Source organism: Trichosurus vulpecula, chromosome 4 (assembly GCF_011100635.1).
Source record: "Trichosurus vulpecula isolate mTriVul1 chromosome 4, mTriVul1.pri, whole genome shotgun sequence".
Taxonomy (NCBI): Eukaryota; Metazoa; Chordata; class Mammalia; order Diprotodontia; family Phalangeridae; genus Trichosurus; species Trichosurus vulpecula.
The window spans coordinates 179,541,742-179,567,099 of NC_050576.1; the positions used below are offsets into that span (position 1 = coordinate 179,541,742).

The window sequence follows — 25,358 nt, forward strand, 5'->3', positions numbered from 1 at the left end:
ATGTTTTCAGTGCAAGTTATCTGACCTCAGCTGCACCTGTCCAAGTGATTCCAGATGCAGAGTCTTCTAACCTTGTCTCTCTTAGAGCTTCCCCCTCCTCTCTTCTCTCTCAACTTGAGGACCTTGCCTCTTTACTAAGAAAATGGAGGTCTTTTGTTTTAAGCTCTCTCTTCACCTCTTCTTCATTTCAAAATCCTTTGGCATCATCTACCATTCTCTATTCTGTCAGTGACAGAAACCTCCTTGGCAGGACCAGCCCCTCTACATGCATCCTTGATCTCATGCCTTCTTATCTTTTCCAGCAGATTATAACTTTAATCTTTCCTTCTCTCTCAAATTTTTAACTCCTCTATTGGTTCCTCCCTCACTGCCTCCAAACATAACTCACATTTCCCCTTTCCTGAAAAAACCTTCACCAGGCCCTACCATTCCCTCAGACGTTCATCCTATATCTCTCCTCTTTCTCAGCAAAACTCCTAGAAAAAGTTGTCCATACACACTACCTTTGTCTCCTCTCAACACTTTGTAGTCTGGCTTCCAATTTCATCACTCAACTGAAATCAGTCCCTGAAGTTACCAGTGATCTCCTAATTGTCAAATCCGATAGTCTTTTCTTAGTCCTCATCCTATTTGACCACTGTACTTCATTTAACATTGTTGACCAGTCTCTCCTCTCTGGAATGTCATGACACTACTCTCCTGCTTCTCCTCCTGCCCATAGGACCATTCCTCAGTTTTCTTTACTGGATAGATCATCTACATCCCACTCCCTGTGAGTGTGCCCCAAGGTCATGTCCTCTTCTCTATATATTTTTTTCTTTTTTTTGTTTTGGGGCGGGGGGAGGCAAGGCAATTGGGGTTAAGTGACTTGCCTAAGGTCACACAGCTAGTAAGGGTCAAATGTCTGAGGCCGGATCTGAACTCGAGTCCTCCTGACTCCAGGGCTGGTGCTCTATTAGCTGAGCCACCTAGCTGCCCCTCTCTCTCTCTATTCTTTCTTGGTGTCCTCATCAGTTTCCCTGTGTTTAACCTCAGGTCATGGTGATTTATGCTGATTGCTCATTGATCTGTGTATCTAGCCACAATCTCTCTTCTGAGTTCCATTCCCTTGTCACCAACTTCAAATTGGATATGCCATATCTCAACTGATCATGCCTAGAACAGAACTCATCTCTTCCCCCAAACCCCACAACTTTTCCAAACTTTGCTGCTTATATCAAAGACACCACCATTCTTCCATTCTCCTAGTTTTGTAGCATTGGTCTCATCCTTAGCTTCTTACTCTTCCCCACCCCACATATCTGTCTCTATAATAACTCTCACACCTGACACCTTTTCTGGTGCAGCCACCACCTTAGTTCAGGCCTCGTTACCTCCCATCTACATTATCATAATGGCATCCTAATGGGCCTTCATATCACAAATACCTATCTTCAAATTCGAGTCTAAGCAAAGTGCTGCTTAAGTGATGTTCCTTAAACTCAGATTTGACCGTATGACTTCCCTACTCCATTAGCTCCCAGTTGCCTCTAGGATCAAGTATAAATTCCTGTGTTTAGGTTTTAAAGGTCTTTGCAGCCTGGCTCCCATCTATCTTTCTAACCTCAATGGATATTACTCCACCTCCCAAACTTTGCAGTCCATCCAGATTGCCCTTTTTTGTGTTCATCACACATCTCCTTTTTCCATGCCTTTGCAGAGACTTGACCTCCTATATCTGGAATGCACTTACTCCTTACTCACTACTTTATAGAATCCCTCTCTCCCTTCAAGGTGCAGTTTAAGTACTGTCTCCTACATAGAGCTTTTTTTGATCCTGGCTCTCCCTCTCAAACCATTCCCTCTGCAATTATTTATTTATGTGTGTGTTTGTGTGTGTGCATATCATATACATACATAATTATGTGTTTGTATATATGTGTACGGATCTGTGTACGTGCATATCATATACACATTTATGTGTGTGTATATGTGTATGTATATATGTGTGTATGCATATCATATACACACATATCCTGGCTCTCTTCTCTTTAGATGTGTATGCATATGTACATACTACATACACAGTATACATACACAAATGTATACATAGACACACACCTACCTGGCGCGTGGCAGGTGCTTAATAAATGTTTCTAAATTGGTTGCTTGATTCCTGACTTCCGTCGTATTACCAAGGGCACCACCATCCCCCCAACCACCTAGACTCTTCACGCTTGAACCCTCCAAAATCCAATCATTTACCAAGTCATGTCTCTTTTACCTTCACAGCGTCTCTTGCTTTCTCTCTTCTCAACAACCAGCTTCTGCCCTTTGAAGCCATCACCATCCTGGTGCAAACACTCATCAGCTCACACCTGGACTATTGCAATAGCCTTGTAGTTGGTCTCGCTCCTCACTCCTGCCCTTCTTCCACCCAAATGTCAAAGTGATCTTCCTAAAGTTCAGATATCACCGTGTCACTTTGCTACTTAGTAAACTCTAAAGGCTGTTATTTCCAGGATCAAAATAAAATCCTCTGTTTGGCATTTAAAACCCTTTATAAGCTGCCCTTCCTCCTACCCACCCACCCACCTTTTCAGTCTCCTTACATGTTATTCCTCTCCATTTGCTCTATAATCCAGTGTTTCTCCCTTCATAACTCCTCTTCCTGGTTTCCCTGCCTTCCTCAGGTCCCAACAAAAAGCCCATTTCCCAACACCTCTTAATGCAAGTACCTTCTCTGTGAGACTATCCCCAGTATAATCCATCTATATCTTGTTTGTATATAATTGGCTGCATGTTGTCCCCCAGGCCCCATCGCCCCGATTGAAGATCTTCCAGTTCACAGAGAGGGCCTTCTCTTGATTAGCATGTTACAAGCTTGCCTGACCAGAGAGTTTTGTGCTCATAAGCTATCTGGTATTAATCTCTTATAGGTTGTTCATAAAGAAGTGTCATTTATATGCTGGACATCTTCTTTTTAATATGTTAAAGACCAAGACAGTTAAGACCCAAGAACAGCTGTCAGATTTATATATTATCCTTCCAGGAAATTGCTGGAGCTATCTCCTATGCTTAAGCTTTCCTCTTCACCCTTCATTTGCCCAACCCATGGAATTCCTACCTGTCCTTTAAAAGGTCTAGCTCAGATGCCATTTGTTCAGCCAAGCTTTCCTTAATCTCCTCAGTCAATCAACCCAACCCTCCAGCCCCTGGAAGCACAGGGTTGGTACTTCCCAATTATTTGTGTATGTCATATTCCCCTTATAGACTGTCATCTCCACAAGGATGGGGACTCTGCTACACTTTATACAGTGCTTTTTACATAATACTGGATAAATTGAATGTAATTCAGGTTTTTCTGTTTGGTTTAATGGCTTGAAGCCACTGTGCAAGGATTCACTCCTGAAAGTGTGGAGGGGCCTAGCTTCCTGGCATAAGACCAGAGTTTTATTTTCAATAAAAGTCTAAAATCTAAATTAAACTGTTATGTAACCATCACCTTCGCTTCAGAGACAGAGGATAATTAAAGAAACAGTGATTTCTTTTTCCTTGGTACATTGTATTAAATTGTTGGACGTCCGATCATAACTATAAAACTTTGTTACTAACCAAATAAATGAAAGGAAAAATAGCTTTAAGAATTACCAGAGCTCAGATTTGTTTTGATTTTTAAAATAATGGCTCAATCTAATCATCCAGGAAACTAGCATCTGCTCTAAAATATAATTTTGAATAAATTACAGTATAATAGAATGATATGATATAATGTAGCAGCCCATTCCTTATTTGCTTCAAAAATTTAGTAATAAACGTTCTAATAGATTTCAATGATTTTTTCCCCCAGAATTTGGAACAAATTGCAAGACCAAAGAAGAGACCTTTCTAAACAAAGAATAAGAGATTTCATGCAGTTTTCCCTAAATTTGTTCCAATTATTATATTTTATTTTCCTTGGTAAAATCCTATGTGCCGCATTTGAGTTTCTTTTCCTTTAAACATTTTTCTTTTCTTTCAGGTTATAATGCCCTTTTAAGATATGAAGGGTTTGAAAGTGACTCCAGCCTGGACTTTTGGTGCAACATATGTGGGTCTGATATCCATCCAGTTGGTTGGTGTGCAGCCAGTGGGAAACCTCTTGTTCCTCCTCGGAGTAAGTAAGAGTAGTAGAACTGTTGACTCACAGTACTTTAAGTGACCATATCCCACTTACCTCTTCATATGTAATAACTCCAGGAATGATACTGCTTCTTTTCTACCTTAATTTAATTTCCAAGTTGGTATTTTTGCTCCAATTGTTTCGCTAATTTATTCAAATACATGCTAATTTTAAGGCCTTGAATTCCTGGGATATCTGCTACTATTGGCATTACTTTTTTTTTTCCCTAACAAAGAGGTCTGTTTACAAAACAGTTCCATGCCTTGTTAAATATGACTGGTTATTTTTTTTACAATAGCCATTCAACACAAGTACACAAACTGGAAAGCTTTCCTAGTGAAACGACTTACTGGTGCCAAAACACTTCCTCCTGACTTCTCTCAAAAGGTAAAGCTGTCTTATGTAAATCACTTTTGACTAAAACATAAAGAATTGTAGAGATTTAGTCATTTGGGAGTTTTCAAGACATGTTAACCTGAAGCTTTTTGTTAATATAGATATGTTTAAAATCATAGTAAAATGATTTTTTTATTCATCAAAGCATTCTTCATAAAAACCGTTTCAAAGAAATACACATCCTTTTTAATACTTGGGTACATCAAATTTCATCTTTGTGAGTACTTCCTCCACCTGTGCAAATTAAAACCTGTTCACAGGCTCTTTTCTTGTGCTGTTCATACTGATGTCTTTCCATAAATAGTTGTTAGTCTGTCTTTCCAGACTGATATGTTCCACCTCTTCATGCCCTTTATATTCAGTTAAATTAACCGAATTGCTATTCCTACACAGCCTCTCTGTTCCCTCCATGTATAGGTTTTCCCCCATGCTTAGAATGCTTTCCTTCCTCACTTCTATTTCTTGGAACCCTTAGCTCTCTTCAAGGCTCAGCCCAAGTGCTCCTCACTCTAGAAGCTTTTTTTATTTATTCTCCTCATCGCTTTGTACTAATTTTACATACAAACATAAGCATGTGTATGTGTATGTGTAAATGTTTGTTATGTGTGTATATGTGCTTCCTTTTTTACATGTTGCGTCTCTACCAATAGAACATAAGTTCTTAGAGGACAGAGACTTTCTAATATCATTGTACCAGTCGCTGTCCAGTTGTTGTCTTATCATTCTCAGTACGTGACTGGTCTAACCTCCTTTTCTGGTCATATCCTTTTTTGCTTTAACAATGAAATAGTAAATTAATGTTTATACCAATATGCATACCAGGAGAATATAAGTTCCTTCAGGGCAGGGTTAGTTTTATTTATCATCTTTGAATACCCAACATCTAACTTAGTCCTTTGCATATAGTAGGTGTTTAATAGAAGTTTGTTGGATTGACATGAGTGCTTAGTTATTTCTTTGCTTGATTTCAAGGTGTCAGAAAGTATGCAGTATCCTTTCAAGCCTTCCATGAGGGTAGAAGTGGTTGATAAGACACATCTATGTCGAACACGGGTCGCAATTGTCGAAAGTGTAATTGGAGGAAGATTAAGATTAGTGTATGAAGAAAGTGAAGACAAAACAGATGACTTCTGGTGCCACATGTATAGTCCACTGATTCATCATATTGGTTGGTCTCGAAGTATAGGTCATAGATTCAAAAGATCTGGTGAGCACATTTATAAAAATTTTTAGTACAAATATCAGTGAGACTTAATGGAACTCTTCAAATATTTTTCTTTTCAAAATGTCATAGATTTAAATAGCCTTCTAATTACCTAAGCAGCTTCTAATTTAGTTAGTGAATGTTTACACCAGAGTAATAATGTCTTAACTGATTAATTTCCTATACTTCCTTTGCTTGCTCTTGGTTACAAAATGTGCCCATAGTGATAATAATGATTGTTTTCTTATTCTTCAGTCTTTCAGCTCATCTTTTAAAAAAACAAAAACACCTAAACATAGTTTTCCCCACTTTCCCATTTTAATCAAGTTATTAGAAGTAAATTTGGATAGGCATTTTATCAGACACTTTGGTAGCACTCCTAAAATTAGGTGATCTAAATAATTCTCTACCTTGTAGAATATCAGCATTCAAATTAACTTAATTCATTTAATAGTATATACACATGTTCTCTTCAGGAAAAGGACTCCTTAAGAGTAGTTTTGAAGTGTGGGAGACATGTGTTTGCCATGTTTGAGGGCATCATGTGCCATGTAGTTTTAAGACTTTCAAAGAAAGGTGGTTTTTGATCTTTCAAATGCTGACAGATTAGTATGTAACTTTTCCTTGTAGATATTACTAAGAAACAGGATGGACATTTTGATACACCACCACATTTATTTGCTAAGGTAAGAGATTTTTCATAAGAACCCTCATTTGTAAATTAGATTTGAAAGAGGGTTGTGGGTATTTTCATAAATTAGTGGAAATCACAATTATATGGTCATTTACAAAGATTAAGACTTTGTAATACGTAGGTATCATAAATCTCTATTATAATTGCCCTAAAATTCTGTCTTATTTCCCTGTATTCCTTTAATGCTATTGAAAGTTTGAACAACAATGTTAGGTAGGTAGGAAGCTATTTCACCTCTTCTCTGGTGAGCTTTTTTAAGATGGGTACTGTTTTGCAAAATACTGCAGGAGCCCTTTTTGCATAATAGTAGATGTGGTTTTTTATAATCCTTTAGGTAAAAGAAGTAGACCAGAGTGGGGAATGGTACAAGGAAGGAATGAAATTGGAAGCTATAGATCCTCTGAATCTATCTGCAATATGTGTTGCAACCATTAGAAAGGTAAGATATCAAATGTAAGTTTAAGCAAAAAGCGAGCATTGACTGGAGCTGTATGGTTAATGCAAAAATGTAGAAGCTGAGTAGATTGTTACTGAAATGTTTGTACATGCATGCTTATGTCTGATCTGTACTAGGAAAAGAGAATACCATTGTTAACCCAGATAACTTCAAAGTAAGTTTTACTTCTTAACATAGGTCGTCTGTACAGCACTTTGCAAAGCTTGTTGTTTCGAGACCACATTCTGCAGAGGGACACTATGACAGTGTTGTATCCTGTCTTACAAGCAGTTTAATTTATTTCCTGGTCACTGGCCATAAGAAAGAATTGTAAAGTAATCAGAGTTGGTGCTTGCAGTGTCCACCCTCCTGGTCTTGCAGCAGGTGTTCCATCCATACTTCCTACATTTACATCTTCCCATTCCATGCCTAATTCATAACCTTCTAAAGGATCTGGCACTGAATTCATAATCAGATATAAATAACTAGTAATCATTTAAATTCTTAATATTCCTAAGGATGTTTGCATTTTAACAGCGTTCAAAACCCTAAACAAAAAGAATGACGTTCTAAGGTATGAAATTTCAAGCATCAACCCGGGTTGGGGACTATTTTAACTTTTTTTTTTCGCTTATATGTAGTTCTAGCCCTAGTACATACTGGCTTTTACACCACCAACTCAGAATTAGTGAAATTGTATATTTGAATTAGATAACATAAAAATCTATGAGTATAACCTAAGCCTTTTTTCACCTTTATAATGAGATTCCTCCAGTAGATTAAATAAAGTTCTAGATGAAAGAGTAGTCTAGATTCACTTCTTTTAACTTGTATTCCTAAGAGTATTTCCTAATTTCAAATATTTGGGCTTTTAATTCATAAAGGTGCTAGCAGATGGATTCCTTATGATTGGGATTGATGGATCAGAAGCAGCAGATGGATCTGACTGGTTTTGTTACCATGCAACCTCCCCTTCTATTTTCCCTGTTGGTTTCTGTGAAATTAACATGATTGAATTAACTCCACCCAGAGGTATCTCATTTTAACCTAACGTGACATTTCTGATATTGTACTATATTTTTATCACCATTTTTTTCTTCTCAATATCGTGTTGGTGTTTATATGCAGCTTATCCAGCATCGTCCTTAAAATCTGTACATATTGCAAGGTTTAATGAACAACTGTGTATCATGGAACATTTCATTGTGGTTCTATGTATAGCATGAATTAATTGATAGTACCAGATGCTATTGGGAAAATCATATTTAGCAGGTATTTGGTAACAAAGAGTAATTTTTACCACACATATCTTTAAGCCTTAAAGGCAGCTTCCCTCATTAGATTGTTCATCAAAAATTCCATTAAAATGCCCTTTTTAAGATGTCCGGCTATCTCAGCTAAACAGGTGGCCACTTAGCATGGTTCAAAGAAAGGAAACTAAATGGGAGGAAAGAATGAAAGACTTAATTTTGCTGTGTTCCCTTTTCTCCCCACAAAACACATATAGAAATGACTCAGTCTCAAGAGCTTCACTAAATCAAGCCTCAGTATGAGAGCAGACATCTATAACATCAGATAATGCTTGATTTGAAAAAGATTCCTCTGTAAAAAGTGTCTCCGGTCAGCCTCCATCCATTTAATTTGGGCCCCAGTGTCTGTTCCTAGGAAGACAAAATCCTCCTAACTTAGGGGGTTCAAGGAAGAGTTATGTAATTCATTGAAAGCACAGGAGACAGCATCTGAAGTTATTTTAGATAACCCTTCCCAAAACTTCCCAAATTTTTATTCGTTGTTAGAAACTTTTTATCTGCTTTTTTAACGTTGGAATTTTAAATGAGTCTCCACTTAGGACAATGCTATATTTTTCAGGTTATACAAAACTTCCTTTCAAATGGTTTGACTACCTCAGGGAAACTGGCTCCATAGCAGCACCAGTAAAGTTGTTTAATAAGGTAAAAAGAAAATTGTAGTTACCTACTTGTAAAGCTTTTTCTTTTTGATAAAGTTTCATAACTAGTGCTTAAATGCTTCACCATTTTAATTTATAATTAAAGAACTACCTAGAAACCCTGGTCATTTTGTGTAAATCATTCCTGTTTAGTTCGCTTGCATTACCTTTGGTTTTCCTAGTTTGAGTGAGTTCAACAGATATTTAATTAACCAGTTAGTAAGATTTAGAACTGGACTAGAACTTAGGAATCTGCTTACTAAGGCCAAGCACTTTGCTTGGTGCTTCCAAAAGAGGAAGCTCTCATTTACATAAGACTTTATGTCTAGAAGGCCCTTTTCACACGCTATTTCATTTGCTACCTATGTCCCTATGATGGGGTCTAGCGCAAGTATCATTCTGCCCTCACACATAAGAAAACTGAGGTTTATAGTTTAAATGACACGCCCTGTATCACACTGCTCCTGGAGGCAGCCCTTGAACCCATTCCCCTGATTCCAAGTCCAAGGGTCTTTCTGCTGTCCTGCACTGTCTTCTTGTGCCTTGTGCCATCCATCAGCTAGAATGTTCTTATTCTTATCAGGATGTTCCAAATCATGGATTTCGCGTGGGAATGAAATTAGAAGCCGTAGACCTCATGGAACCACGCTTGGTGTGTGTAGCCACGGTGACCCGAATTATTCATCGTCTGCTGAGGATCCACTTTGACGGTTGGGAAGAAGAGTATGATCAGTGGGTGGACTGTGAGTCCCCCGACCTCTACCCCGTTGGGTGGTGCCAGTTAACTGGATATCAGCTACAGCCTCCAGCACCACAGAGTGAGTTTGTGACTTAGAAATGGCATAGGTGGTTTTTTATTCTTAAGTCTGGACCTCTCCAGAAGTATGTATTTTATGCTTGCCCTTAATTATACTAATTACATTTCCACAGCTGTGGGACCGGGGCGTAATTTTCTATGTCCGATTCAACAACAGTGTGCCATAGCAGTCCAGAACTTAAGGGTCAGAGTTGTAGAATACAGATCAAAGTAAAACCATTCATCAGAATAAATTAGCATACTCATTATTTGAAAACGGGCATTGTGGCTTAATAATATGCATGACTTCCCTAGAATCCTCAATCATATTTATGAAGCTTTAATGCGTAATTATTGTCAGAATGTTCTCTCATCTGAATACAGAGCAAATTTCATTTAAGTGATGGTTGCTGTCATGAAGAAATTCCCAGGACCATTGTTTTTCTTTTATTTTTCAGCATCAAGAGAGAGCCAGTCAGGTTCATCAAAGCAGAAGAAAAAGGCTAAGTCACAGCAATACAAAGGACACAAGAAAAGTGGGTCACCAAATGTTAATACACATTTCTTTTTCATTGTTAACAAATTGTGGGCAGTGTGTGTTCTCAGGGGAAGTGACATTCTTTGTTGAAGTGGATGATTGTATATTAAGTATTATGCTTAAAGGTGCAGTATGCCATAAAAGGCAAATCTTTTTTCAGTAAATGAGAAATGCCTTGGGGTTGTTTCAATTTGTAAGGAAATGGTTAGTATTTTTTTTAATTTCTGCATGGTAAAAGAAGATGATTGCTTTAATATTTTTAAACGTTTGGGTAGGATCTCATGAATGACACTTACAATTTTAAGTAATCTATTTCAGATTTTTCCTAATTATTATAATAGAAACCTAGTTTTTGCAGTAAAGTCAGAGCATAATGAATCTATCCAGCCTATAACCAAAATTCCTGTCTGAAAATATTATTCCATTGTTAAGAAATCCAGGCTGCTTACCAACAAACAAAATTCTCACAGGTTATATGTACCTCATAACAATGAAAGAATGGTTATTGTTGGAAAGGACTGGCCAACAGAGTAGATATATTGGGCAGGTCTTTTTAACAGTATTTTAAAACCTTTTTTCTCATAGGTAGTTAGCTTGAATGTATAGATTTTTTTTTTCTTTCATCAAACTTGCCACACAGTATTTCATGCCAAGAGGCAAGTTTGTTCATAATGATTTAGAAAATTTTTTTGAGAATAAAGATGCAATTTAGAAGAGAAACTCAACTCCAGATTTTTCCAGTCACATGCCTTATGTTTCAAATAAGTTATCATTATCATCAACTGGTAATAGATGGGCAAAATGATAAAGAAGCCTTCATGCCCTATTCTTCCCTTTCTCTTATTTTTAGTCAGACATTCACTGTGTTGATAATTTGAAGTGAAGTATTCTTTGTTTTCCATCCTCTTGCCATTGTAGAGACATTTGGAGCCAAAGAACAAATTTTCCACAAAGCATGAAGCCTCCCCAAACCCCATCCTTCTGTGGTGCTGTTGTAATTGTCACACACCCAGCATTATTTGCAAGCTAGACATTTGCCAGGTCTAGCATTTACCTAGAACTGTTTCTATAGCAGAGCATACAGGAATGGGAATTCTGACCCTATTGACCTGGAAACTTAACTAAAAATCATTCCAACAAAGGCGTGAAACTAAGGGTAGATTGTAGACGGTATAATCTCTAGTCTTTTACCATATAGGTTTGTAACCAAGGTTGTCTTAACTGTTTCTTGTTTGAAATTTTTGATGTTAGAAATTCTCCTTCCAAAGTAGAACTAGATTCCAGCCAGTGGCTATATGAAATTTTATTTTCAAGATTAATTTCCTAGTCTAGTGAATATTGTGTAACTGACATGTATACTTGGAGCACAAATCTTGCAGATTCTCTACCTTGTATGTGTTGTAAGTGTTGTCATAGATTAACTGATTCAGATAGGCCCTAGAAGAAAAGATTTCGTGGCAGAGGAGTGATAGCATTGATAAGTGTGTTTTTAATGGCATGACTCACAACAAGACTGGATTTAGGAAAAATGTTCTTAGAAGATACACCTCTTAGTTCCTCTTAGTTTTATGATGTCTTTTATAAAGCTTTAAATCGCTCCCTCAGAAATGGAGAGGAAAAGAAGTATAAAGGACCATTTTCTCCTTGTGGCTATGCTGAGAAGACCTCTTGATCCTGTGCTGGTTAAAGAAGAGGGCAACCTTTCTGAGATACTTCAGAACACATTGCCAGATAGGATAGAAAGGATCCAAGGTCTGTCTAGGAAAATAAAGGGTGGTTGTCTATAAACCCAGGCACACAAAGCACTACAGCTTTTGCAGCCAGAACTCCACTATTAGTAGACTTGATGTATGAAGATAATAATTTTAAAATAAATAACTTTATTTGTATTATGTGCAAGTAGAATTATGTACTGATTATATGGTTTGTACTTCAGCTTTGATTTTTTTTTCCCTAAAACATCCGTTACTGCTTCAGTGGTGCTTATTTCTTTTGAAATAGGAAAGGTCTAGGTGGAGAATCATTTTTCTAGATTGTGCACAGGGATGTATGTGTTCTTGCTATGAGCGTGAATGCATGTCAACTAGTGTTTTCTAAAACAAGGATAACATGCCACCAGTAGGCTCCTGTAGGTTGTTCATGGTATATAGTCTCAAAAACATCTTTGAGTTAAAGGGGCATTCATTATAGAGTAAGGAAATTGGCATTAACTCTATACACCTCGTCATTGGCTGTTTTGGTGGTGTTAATCTTAGTGGTTTTCTGTGGTTAATAACTTGCATTTTATTCTCCGGTCAGATATTAGTGGAGTTTCAGAGGGATGGACACACGGTCAGGGTTAGCAATTCAGAAATTAGCAGGAGTTTACTATTTAGATTGGTTAGAGTGTCCTTTTAAGTAGTAGTGATATACAGCCAGCTTTGGTTTGGCTTCTGCCCTGCCTATGCAAACATAGTCTGTATTTGATCTTCTTACCTGCGATATTTAAACTCTGGAAGAAAACTTTTTGTTGGCGTCTTAAACTTATATGCAGTGTGGTGATCTGTTGCGACTTTTACTCATTTAGACCAGTGGTGTCAAACACAAATAGAAACAGGACCTACTACACCATACAAAGGATCCATAATATACAGGCCACATATTCACTTAATTTTAAAATGCAGTATTATCAGTGTTTTACTGTATATTTATTTTGTTAAATATTTCCCAAATACATTTTAACCTGCTTCTGGCCACATTGAGTGTTGTGAGCTGCATGATTGACACTTCTTATGTAGACTGTCCGTGCCTTGCCTTCTTGCCAAATAGATGGCAGTATTTTGCTTTTTTGTTCATTTGTTCTTAAATAATTCAAATATATGTGCATCAAGTTTTGGAACATTTTTATTGACAGTACGAACATTGAATAAGTCTTAAAGCTTATGTTTCCTCTTGAAGATGAAACTGAAGGGTGTTATGCATTTGTGATTGGGATGAAATTTGATTGCTTCTGAATATGCATACAATCAGAATTTTTATATTAGAAATAGTTTCAAAATGACAACTACCTCAACTTAGGTGCTTTATGAAGAAAGGTTTTAAAAAAAAATTATATAGGTACATTCAGATCTGTGAAATCCTGTCACACTCTAAATTCACAATCACACTTTCTTTCCTAATCAAGCACCAGTATTTGGGATTTTGTGTGAAGTGGTGCCACTAAGCAAGATTTAGAAGACCCTCTCCCACTTGTTAGCAGGTTATTCCCTCCAAGATATGTCTAAAGATTTTTCTTGGTTAAAGGAAATGAACCAGCTATTTTCCCAACCCAATCAATGCTCTCTGTAGTTCAAATTTTGCTTTATTTTTTCAGCTGGTTCAGGATTCAGAGCCTGGGATTTTCAAACTCCCAAAGAAGGAATATAGAATCCCATGTTTTCAGAGTGCCAACCTTGTGCTCTGTGCTCCACAAACTTTCCAACTTATTTAATGCACTTTTCTTACCACACATGTAAGTAAAAGCTTACTTTAGTCTGACTTAATGTTTAGAAAGGAAGATGCCAGTTGGGAAGAAGCCTGTCAGTTTGTCGAGCCTGCCCATGACAGGTGGGGTGCGGAGGAGCCTCTCTGGTGACGAAGAGTTGACTCCTCCTCCATATCGAACCCTTCCAGCACAGACAGCCCCGGAGGCCTTCCCACCTCCCAGCACTAGCCGAGAGTTCAGTCCCAGCCTCAAAACAGGTAATTAGTCACATCAGCACCTCAGGTACTGCAGATGGTAATTTTACTGGGTAGGGTGGTGGGAGACAAAGCATGGTCTGGCATGAAAGATGCTGACTCATTAACTTTTTTTTCTTTTCAATTAAGAAATTCATTTTCATTAGTGCTTGGTAGTTACTTCACTAGATAAATCATATGGGAAGGATTTTTGTTTTGTTTTAACCACTTTAGAGCTTTAGATCAGAGTAGAACTACAATGTCAAATAATTAAACTAAAGTATAACTAGGACCTTTTAGTGTAATGGTACTTTATAATCTCATTCAAAAACTACAGAACATTTTACATGGTGGATTTCTTTTGGATTTGAATTCCTGCAAAAGTGGGATGTATAAAAATATCTGATTACCCAAGGCCAAAGGTAAAGATTCATTCAACAAACCCATAGCATTTCATAACATCACATTGGCTGGGAAAGGAGCTCTCTTGTGAGATTGGTGTGTATTTTTTGGTGCTGATAATAGTTTGGAACAGTGAGTAAAGAGCTGTCAGACTTGGAGAGATGATATTTTCAAAGTCAGCTTTGAAGTTGACTGCCGAACTTGGCCATATTGCATATGTGTGTTCCTGTGTTCACAAGCTCCAGCAGTTAAATAAGTACATGGCATTTGGTACAAGTTTAATTCTTGTAGGCCAAGATTATGCCTAAAGCATGTAAGCTTTAAAGGATATAAAGCTTGGAGGATGACTGTTGAGAACATCTGTCTTTTGTCTAATCAGTAAGACCTGACACAAGGTAATCACTGAGTATTGAAGAATGAGTCACCTTAACTGAGCATGATGGTATTGAGTCTTGTAAGTCTGGGTTAGATGCTCAAAATCCAGATATTTGGTTAGATTGTAATCTGCACATCTGTGCAGTTAGGTTTAGACTACGATACTTTGTACTTGTTTTAAATGTCACTTCTCTGCTGAGAGCCTAGATGTATGGGACTTAGTACCTGGCTCTGAATCCTTTTCATTCCTTATTTTGCTAACATTTGTGGAAATGAAAACTTCAGTGGCATTTGCCTTACTATAAACATCCCAAATGATTTTTGTAGAATAGGCATGCATCTCATCCCACTTCCATTGTTTGTATAGTTTCCTTTTCATTCCCTCTAAAAAATCAGTACAAGATCTTGCCATTTAGAAGAATTTCTGTGGCCTACTTTGCATCCATAAGAACTTTAAGTCCAATATTATCTGTCTTGCCTAGTTGAAGAGGAAGCCTTCTAAATGTCTTGTTCTATTGTGTTTTTGACATTTTAGACCAACCAGCTCCCTAAAGTTATTTATTTTGTGATATATTATTAGTATGTGGAACGGTCTTTGACCTTGTAAGTGTGAAGCTTTGTTAAAAATAATTGGCATTTTTGAGAGGTTTTTAAGCACTGATGATTTTCACAATCTGTCTTGTTTCATTGGTCCAGGGGAACTGCATTTGTCTTCTGGATTTGGAACAACCCAGAAGTATCAAAAATGAGTGCTTCTGGGTAAACCATGTGGCCTAGCAAGAGTGTTCCCCCCCCCTCAACTGTTCCAGCAGTATATTTAAATATGTATCTAGATTGATAGATCTACTACAAATATGTATAGAGCTATTTTTGTAACTGTCTATAGATATAGTAGCCATAGAGCTATGAGCTTGTGCTTTGTGGCTTTGTGTAATCTTGAGCGGCTCTGCTTTTTTAACTGAATATTGTGGTTTAATGAGATCTCTTCTAAGAATTTATAACTGTGGACTTTGTGGTAAAATGTGATTTGGTTTTTTAAGTTCCTGCAGTGTTAGAGACTTAGTGTCAAGCTAATGTTAGAACTGCCTCTTTTTAAAGTTTACAAAGCTTCATTAAGTTATGAAAGTTGTTTTAGGAACTAAAGGAATTAGGAATTTTAGGAATTAAGGTTAGTGGCTGAGGAAGAAAAGCAAGCCATGAAAACAGACTAACAGATTTTGATTCCAGGTAGGTGAGATACATATTGAACTAGGCTCCACGTTTTTGAATGTGTCATCATTGTCTCCAGCTACTTTTTTAAGCATATCATTTTCATGTTTAGAGAAGATAGGAGAATGAAAACTAAAAATTTGCTGTTGTCTGCAAACGTAGGTAACATCAGGACATACTGTGGATGTTCCACTTACCTTTCTTATATTTAAAACATCAGTCTGAATGTAACCTAGGTTTCAGTAACACTTTTCTCATTCATTTGGTCATCATATAAAAAAATTATTTTAATCGACCTTTTAATGTGGGTACTGCACCTTTAATGAAACTTGGCCATGTTTGATTTTCATTGGGCTTTATTTTCATGTAGTCAAAATGTTCTGAATGTTTCTTTTATTTGGGTGATAGATTTGAAGGTTACCAATGGAACACTTATTATTACTATCCACAATACCCTTATATTCTCAATGATGCTTTTTAAGACGAGGGAAAGAAAAAACACATGAGAACTGGTTTCATTTACCTTTCATCTGTTTGTGTTTGAGGATTCTTTGGGTAGCTATAGTATACTCCATTCCTGTCCATTAACTTCCAGGAACATGAGCGTTGTTACAAAACAAATACAAAAGCAAAGGAATTAACTGGGAACATCTTTCAAAAGATCATGTTCTTAATCAGTTAATAAAAAGTCAGAGATGATTGTTATTTCACAGTCAAAATCAAGGGATTAAATGTATTTAATTGACCTCACTGTTTTTCAGTAGAGTTAGTCACTACCACTTAGGGAATGCAAAAATGTGCCCTTTTTCTGTATTGAATATTCATCAAGACTCTACTGGATTCCTGTGTTCTGGAAAACCAGGAGTTCTTTCAGGACCAGTTGAGCTGTCCAAATTGATTTTCTTAGATTTTTTAGTGTAGGCAGTTTTTCACTTATGAATGACAAAGTTAAAAGTGATAACATACACACAAGTAGACACATGTACAGCCTCCCTGATTGCCATGAAAGACATCATGAGCACACTTGGAGTTTTTAGAAAAGCCCTGGCGTAAGAAGAATAAAGGACATTTTTAAGAGTAGAAATGGCCTAGGGAAGCTGCCCTAGGGGAAGGAGCCCCAAACATAGGACTATACCACCCAACCCTCAGAATAACTGGCTGTGCTGCCTGAACTTTTACTTCATTTTTTACCCCTGACGTGCCAGTGATGAAAATGAATTTGAGTTAGCAAGCAGCCACTTTTTTAAGCTACTATGGGAAAGCTGAAAGATCATGGTATTGAGAGTTCCATAGAGATTGCTTCTCCCTAGCCCCTTGCTGAGACCTGCTGTACATAAGAAAGGGAGGCTTCATTGGGGAAGGGGAGGAGGAGGAGGCTGGAGATGTGGGAACATGGACTGCTTTGGGGACAAAAGGGAAACACATGAGCGGAAACAGAGACCACCCTGGAGTTTGATGGTCAGCCAACAATAGGGGAAAAGCACTGGATCAGAAGCTTTTAGAAAGCCCCTAAGCCTAGAACAGGAAGGGATCCTTAGAGGCCATCTGAACCTTGAAGGAAAACTGGAGGCTCTAAGGTAAAGTGACTTGCCTAAGGTCACGAAGGAGGTAGAATGTAGAATAAGGGACAGACTCCCAACTTCGGTTCTCTTTCCACAGCCCACCTCTGCCTCCCAATCTTCATGGGCATCAGAAACCCAGAGATTCACACCTCAGCTCTGCCACTTACTGGCTTGTGATGTGGGGCAGGTCACTTCCATTCTCTAGGTCTCAGTATCTTCACCTGTAGAATGAGGGAGTTAAACTAGATGGTTTGGAAGGTCCCCTTCCAACTCTTAATATATGATCTTCAAGATTTTTAATTCTACCCTACTAAATCAAAGGCAGACATTACTTTTGCAAATTTTGCTTTGCCTAGGCCAACTCTACCTAGAAAATAGAAAGGCAGACTCTTCTTCCTTCCTGCTTGTCCTCCTTCCCTCTTTTTTCCTCCCTATCTCATACCTTGGGGGCTTTCTGCTCTGAAAACACAGAGCTCAGATAAGTTCTGTATCTGCTGTGTTATGTGTTAAATGAGCATATATGGGCTGGCCTGAAAACCATTTGACCTTCTTTTATAAAAACAATCATTTCTTTGTTAGTTAGGAACTGCCTGTGTATTTAAAATTAAAAGACTATTAGTAAGTTTCTGCAAAAAAACATTTCACTGAAAAAAAAGGCCTTGTTTTATGATATCACCAGCTTCACACCCCTAATTTTCATAATATTATTGCCACCAGTGATCCTTCTGGCCATCTTAGGTAGTTGCATTTATTTAGAAACAGACATTAAATTATAACCCATTTTGTCATAACCCAGAGAATGTTCATTAAAATTCCCCCGGGGAATATTATAAATATGCAGTAAAGCCTATTTAATGTTTTTAATCACCAAAGATTATTAGAATATTCACTTCATAGTTCTTGTTTCATTCATCCTCTGACAAAATCCTCAAGGCTAAATATAGACTTTCATTATTCAGTAAGCATTTAATATATGAAATAAATGCTTAGTGAATGAAAAACTTTGCACATGACTATCATCCAAATAATAAACAACATGGTTTTATACTTGCCATGGAAAGTGCCCTCTGAGGAACACCAAGTATTTGTCTTTCATATTTGCATGGCTTTTCATTATCTGCTAATCTCCTTTATCATCTTTGTTGTTATAATCACCTTGATGCTCATACTTACAATTTAGTGCTTTTTAAGTTATTAAAGGGATGAAGAAGCCTCCTTACCTGTAAAGTTGGCTAGACTGGATAAAGGGCATGTATTAGGTATGTATGTCTTCTTTTTCTTTTTCTTTTAATGTAGTGACTCCATTGCAGCTGAAGGAAGAGTTGCTAGATGGAGAGGAATACAGCTTCCTCCAAGGAGCTTCTGATCAGGAAAGCAATGGCTCTGCCAGCTACTACATCAAACAAGAACCCTGAGATGACAGCTCAGAAACCAGGGGGAGGGAGAGCTTTCTGCAGGACGGATTTATTACCAACCCAACTGGACAGAGGGACAATTCTACTGGGTCACTTTGCTAAACATAGAAGAGATTTAAGTTCTGGATTTTTGAGGTGGGTGGGGAAACTATTTTAGTCAGGGGAAAATTTTTCAATTTATAAAGATGGACATTTTTGTGTTGTATTTGAAGCTTTTGAAAGAATTTTGTAATATTTTCCAAGTTTGGATTTATTGTGCATTGTTAACAAGAACTGAAATTCTAACTTTTTGGTAAGATTTAAAGTTTAAGTAACAGGATTGCAGGAAACGATTTAAGAAGGATATAGTTGCAAATACAAATGAACTGTCATTACAAATGAACCTTTTTTTGGTACAAGTTGGGAGATTTTGGAATCTTCAAAACTATGCCAGTCACATCTCCAACTTCCTCTGCTGCAGAAATATGCAACCGATGCCCTCATAGAAGGAGCATCACCACGTAGATCACGGAAGGTGGGACGAATTTTGAGTTGTTGGCATTTTATTGCAGACCATTTTAAATGTTTGTACAGAAATGTTTTCATTCTGGAAAATGCTCAAGAAAATTTATTTGGAGTTCTGTATGAAACTGGAAGAACTCTAGATACTTTTTACAAGTTATCTTTTTAATTAGAAATGATCGAAATTATTTTAACACTTATGTGTTAATTAAACTGGAATGGTTAACATTAGCTTATGCATAGCATCTTTGTCTTGGCAAAGTGGGGTTGGGGAAAATGCAAGATTGTCCTAAGTTTTTCTTTTTTTCTAAAACACCCCTACAAAAGAGATAAGAGATTTTGTTCTTTCCTCTCTGACATCTCCTCCTTTCTCATTCTGTGAGATGACATTTAGCATAAGCACACCCCAAAACCAGGTGTTCTGTATTAGCCAGAAAGTGGAAATGGAGCATCTTCTAAAGCCAGAATAAGTCTAAATTTCAGGATCATTCCAGTTCTGCTTTAATTGTTAAAAAGTCATTGAAAAGGAATGTGTTCATCCTCTTAAAAATTCCCATGTACTGTAAAAACTATATGTCACTACAGCCAAAACAAGTTCTTAACAAAAGTAACAACTGATTTGGACCATGTAAACATTCCTTGTTTTAAAATGTATGTGGCTTCTTTTAAAAAGGTGGTGGGAGGGGGAACGTGTGCTCTCTGCATTTTTAAGCTTTCTACTGAGTTGTGACTGAAAAAATAGAGAGTTTTAGCTTTTACCAGTAAGGTTCATTAACTAAATTCTCAGGAATTAACTGCGTGTGTTCTCTAAGTGCTTCTGGGCCTTAGCCTGTCCCCTTCAGAGTGCTATACTGACCATCTCCTCTGGAGTATAGGTAGGTAGTAGGTAGGGCTAATTAGAAAATAATCAACATGATTAACCTCTACAGTCCTTCAGCCTATGGAATGCTTTAAAAAAAATGTTAACAGAAAGCCCCAGGAGACCATTTTAGCTAAGTTTTTGTTTGACTTTTAAAAGTGCATAGAAAGTTGAAAACCAGCAATTTATTTTCTAAAATATTGCTCTAATTTTGGGTACATAACATTGGTAATACGCACAGGTTTACCTCATTCTATGCAAGAGGGGTTAATAACATGGTTTTGTAGTTGCTACTGGAAGTAAAATTTGTTATTTATCTCGTAGGAATGTATGGAACCCCAGTGTCAACATTTCTTAATACTGACCTTTTGGGGCATGTAGATCATATCAACACTAGTTGATTCTAATGTGTCAAATGTATGTGAATTCAGCTGTTAAATTAGTGGTTACTTACTTATCCTAAACCAAGATTGCTGAGGAGGACTTAATCCAAATATAGTACTTTCAATGCCTCCTAAATCTTTAACTTTCAGAATCCTCCCATTAAACTGAAAACTGGGAAACTTCCAAAGGAGAGGTAGCAGTTGTCTTAAATCAATCCTCAGGCTCAGTGACAAATTCAGGATTCTGAGCCCACTCGACATGGGCATAAGAGTTAAGCCAAAGTTTTGTGGCTTACCCCACCTCCCCGTTGAATACATTGATCTTGAGGTCAGTACAGCCTGGGGTTGGGGAGTCTACAGGGAATTCAGATGTAAAGCAGGAAGGTCAGATCGGAGGCCAGCCTGTCCTAGAGGTAGTTATTGGAAATGCTCACTTGTAGCCCAGACACTGTCAGCTTCCAGTTCTAAAGCTAAACCAGGCACACTAAGTGGTTAGAATCTCCCATCCAAATGGCATGTTTTTGTTATCAGTGATAGTGCAGGTACAGCTTTTATTGTTTCAAAACTGTGACCAAATGTTGGAGGGGACAAGAACTTTGTGAGGTCATAAAAGGAGTCCCCCTACTGCAGATGATCAGAACATCATCTCTTTATGAGGCTTACAAATTTTCTGTCTTAGCCATAACTTAAATAGTACAACTTTTAATAGCCCCATTTTCCTTTACAGTTCCAAATGTACTGCTGACATTGAGTTTTCTTTCCTTTTTCCCCAAGTTGGGATCTTTGGTAGTTTAAACTCTTTAACCTTTTCCTTGCTGTGTATGAGGAAAGCTAAAGCTGTTATCAACTTCTTGTTCTACGGATACTAACACGGGTTTCAGTGTTTGTTTGTTTTGTTTTAATTATTATTATTATTATTACTACGTGATGTGAATACCCTTTCCCATCAATATTTGTATTATGGTGCTATATATTTGGTGATGATCCTTTAATATTGGGAAGGGATTTTTAAATACTGTGATTAAACTGGGTTTTCTTCCTTTAATTTTCATATTTTAAATACAGCCACAGTCATTTATACAAAAAAAAAAGCATCTGTCCCTGGGTAGATCTTTGGGGCAGAAGTCAAAGTAAACTACATAGGGTTTTTACATCATTTCTGTATGTATTTGATATATAGATCAATATCTGTACAAATTTAATCTTTTATTTTCTTGGTAATTGTGTGATCAGTGGGAAAGTGTTTAAAACTTTCTCATGAAGTGTACATAACAGTGAAAAATGCTTTTGGAAAAATTTATGTTCCTTTCATTTTTACCAAATTGCAGATTTTCAGCATGGATGTGAAAAGCATTAAAATTATAACTTTGTGTACAAGATGAAAATAATTCACTAAACTTGCCCTTTTTTACACAAAATAAAATGTTAAAGTAAACTTTGTAGGAGTGAAAGATTTACGTTATTTACATTTATGTTTTCTTGTTTTGCTGCGGGCAATCTTGGGTCAAGGAAAACTTTTTTAATTGCTGATTTTACTCCCACTAACAGTGTCTTCATATCTAAAACATTTGCATCAGAAAATTTTCAGGACTTTCACAGGTGTGGCAAAACCAGTTTGTGTTTTGGGGTAGATGGTTAATGATCCTCTATGCCCCAAACCAGCCATGTTTGGTTATACTATGTTCAGCTCAGCTTTTGGACATGTCATTCTTTCACCTTGCTTCAGAGATAGAACCATTCAGTCAGCTGACAAACATTTAAAGAAATGACAGGATTTTAAATACAAGGTAATTATGGAGGGCACTAGCAACTGAGAAGATCAAGAAAGGCTTCTTGTAGAATGTGATGCTTGACCTGCATCATGAAGGAAGTAAAGGGTTCTGTGAGGAGGCAGTAAGGAAGGGAGGATGTTCCAGGCACAGGGGACAGCCAGTGCAAAAAAAGCAGAGAGTTTAGATGAAGTGTTTTATGAGGAACAGAGAAGGCCAGTTCATCTGGACCACAGAGTGCAGGATAAGGAATAATGCACAATAAAGCTGGAAGATCTGGTTGTGAAGAGCTCTAAAAGACAACAGAGAAGCCCCTGGAGTTTGAGTACAGAAACGGCATCATCACATCTAGGATTGAGGAAAATCTCCTTGGTGTGGAGGACGGATTGGAGTGGGGAAAAGCTTGAGGCATAACGACCAAATAGGAAGCCGTTGCAGCAGTCGAGGGGAGAGGTGATGAGGACCTGATCTAGGGAGACAGACAGATGTGAGAGATGGCATTGAGGTAGAAATAGCGAGGTTTGTAGAGTTGCCTTAGTAAGTAAAATGAAAGGGTGGGCCTGGGGAAAAAGATGATCCTCTGGAATCATAGAGGAGGTCTAATTAGAGTGATTCTGTTTTGCCCTGATAATCTTAGAAGGGAAGAAGCGCAGCAGGTGGGCAGGGGCAAAACATCTATATCTGTACAAATAAGGGCATGCTAGGGAACAACTGACACTTGAACTTCACTCTCAACTGAACAGGTCAAAGGAAGGAAAAGTACTAGTTGGGTACCAAAATACATATTTCACTCAATAGAGAGGGGAGTGGTGGAAGTTAGAGAGAGAGTAGATTAAGAGAAGGATAACAAGCAAGCAAAACAAACCCTTAAGGATGAACAAAATACTTATAGCTTTTTTTTTTGAGATGACAAGAGAATGAGGTGACAAAGCTGAGGGATTCTCCATAAATTGGGGAATGGCTATACAAATTATGGTATATGAATATGATGGAATACTACTGTGCTATAAGAAATGATAAAGAGGATGGTTTCAGAGAAAACATCTGAGAAGACTTGTATGAACTGATGCAGGGTGAGGTGGTCAGAAACAGGAGAACAATTTATACAGTAACAACATTTTAAAGACAAAAAACTTTGAAAGATTTACGAACTCTAATCAACCATGGTTTCAGAGGTCTAGTGATGAAATACGCTACCTACTTCCTGATAGAGAGATGAAGGACTCTGGAAAATTAAAGATACACACGCACTCACGCACAAGCATATGTATTTGGATGTGGCCAATTCAAGTATTTGTTTTACTTTACCTACACGTGTTTGTAACAAGTTTGGAGGGAGTGTTTTTGTTCTCAATTCTGAGGGGGGGGGATGATAGAAGGCAGTTTGCTAATTAAAATTTTTTAGAGCTTTTTCGGTTCCTGGCTTCCAAGATGACCAAGAGGAGGAGGAACACGGGCGCGCCAAGAAGGGCCGCAGCCACATGCAGCCCATCCGTTGCACCAACTGTGCCCACTGTGTGCCGAAGGACAAGGCCATCAAGAAATTTGTAATCCGCAACATCGTGGAAGCTGCGGCCGTCAGGGACATCTCCGAGGCCAGCGTCTTCAACTCCTATGTGCTGCCCAAACTGTATGTGAAACTACATTACTGTGTGAGCTGCGTGATCCACAGCAAGGTAGTGAGGAATCGCTCCCGTGAGGGTCGGAAGGATCGGACACCCCTGCCCCGATTCAGACCTGCAGGTGCTGCCCCCAGACCCCCTCCAAAGCCCATGTAAAGAGCTGTCCATCAACATTCCTGAACCAATCAGAGGAAAATAAAATGGTTGGTCTATCTTAAAAAAAAAAATTTAGAGTTTTGTTTATAAGAAAAAATTCTGGCAGAAATTAGCTTTAGACCAGCACCTCCCATAATATGCACCATATATAACATATTACACCAGTGGAATTTAGCTCCAAATAGACACACTACTTAAATATAAAAGGTCACATCATCAACAAATTATAGAAACAAGGAAGAAATTTTAATTGAAGATCTGTGGATAGGTGAATCATTCATAACCAAACAAGGGATAGAGAGGATCACAGAAGATAAAATAGATAATTTTGATTACATAAAATTGAAAAGGTTTGGCGCAAACAGAACAAATCTGGCTAAAGTAGAAGGGAAATAGTTAACTAGGAAAACATGTCTGCAGCAAGTTTCTCTGATAGAAGTTTGGAGTGGCCATGGAAAAACAGGTGCATTGATTAATGTTGATGGAGCTGCGGAGTATCCAAACATTTTGGAAAACAATTTAGAACTATTTCCCAAAAATTAAACTTTTGGCCCAGCAATAACTCTACTAGGCCTATATCCCAAAAGCATTGAAGAAAGAAGAGAAAAACTCTCAGTACATAAAAAATATTTATAGCAGCTCTCTTTGTTATGGCAAAGAGCAGGAAGCTAAGGGGTACACATCATTGGGGAATGGCTGAACAAATTTAGTTACATGGATATAATAGAACACTATTGTGCCATTGGAAATTATGGAAGGGATGGGTTCAGAGAAAACTGGGAAGATGGCAACTGGGACAATGGGATAAGCAGAACCAAAAGAACCGTAACAGCCATGCTGTATAGACAACTGTAAAAAGCTTACAATCTCTTGCAAGCAGTGACCAACATCTGTGCAGTTACTGAGGAGGTGAGGCATTCAAGATAGAGAATGAGACGTGGATTCTTGGACACTGAATTTGTGGTGTTTAGCATTGTAAATCGGCTATAAGGGTTTTTTGTTCCTTTTTTAATTTCAGATCTGGTCTCAGACACTAATTGTGTGACCCTTAAGCAAGTCACCCCTTCTGTTCTCAGTTTCCTCAATTGTGGCTGAAGAGAAATTAAATGCTTTGTTAATTGAAAAATAAATGAAAGCAATTTGGAACTATACTAGAAACTATTTTTTAAAAAATTTTTTAAAAACTATTACATTGTGCATATTCTTCAATCTGGTCATACTACTGCCACTACCAGTACCCCCAAGAGTTCTAAAAG

General features: G+C 37.6%; 1 protein-coding gene and 1 pseudogene across 7 annotated transcripts in view; both read left to right on the forward strand.

Annotated features, from left to right (window-relative positions):
• The window catches only part of MBTD1 (mbt domain containing 1), a 73,739-nt gene extending 51,746 nt beyond the window's left edge, over positions 1-21,993 (forward strand). For 5 of the 7 annotated variants that reach the window (XM_036753993.1, XM_036753989.1, XM_036753990.1 and 2 more), the window contains exons 7-16: positions 4,001-4,135; positions 4,440-4,528; positions 5,510-5,744; positions 6,372-6,427; positions 6,770-6,874; positions 7,756-7,903; positions 8,741-8,823; positions 9,403-9,637; positions 10,074-10,151; positions 18,694-21,987. In XM_036753993.1, the coding sequence (XP_036609888.1) occupies positions 4,001-4,135; positions 4,440-4,528; positions 5,510-5,744; positions 6,372-6,427; positions 6,770-6,874; positions 7,756-7,903; positions 8,741-8,823; positions 9,403-9,637; positions 10,074-10,151; positions 18,694-18,812 (1,283 nt within the window). In that variant the 3' untranslated portion in view covers positions 18,813-21,987. Of the gene's footprint in view, positions 1-4,000; positions 4,136-4,439; positions 4,529-5,509; positions 5,745-6,371; positions 6,428-6,769; positions 6,875-7,755; positions 7,904-8,740; positions 8,824-9,402; positions 9,638-10,073; positions 10,152-18,693 lie in introns of all 7 variants that reach the window. The other 2 variants (XM_036753991.1, XM_036753994.1) reach the window with 1 other exon arrangement.
• Positions 21,994-23,755: 1,762 nt separating this feature from the next.
• Positions 23,756-24,102, forward strand: LOC118849151 (annotated as a pseudogene).
• Positions 24,103-25,358: the final 1,256 nt, after the last annotated feature.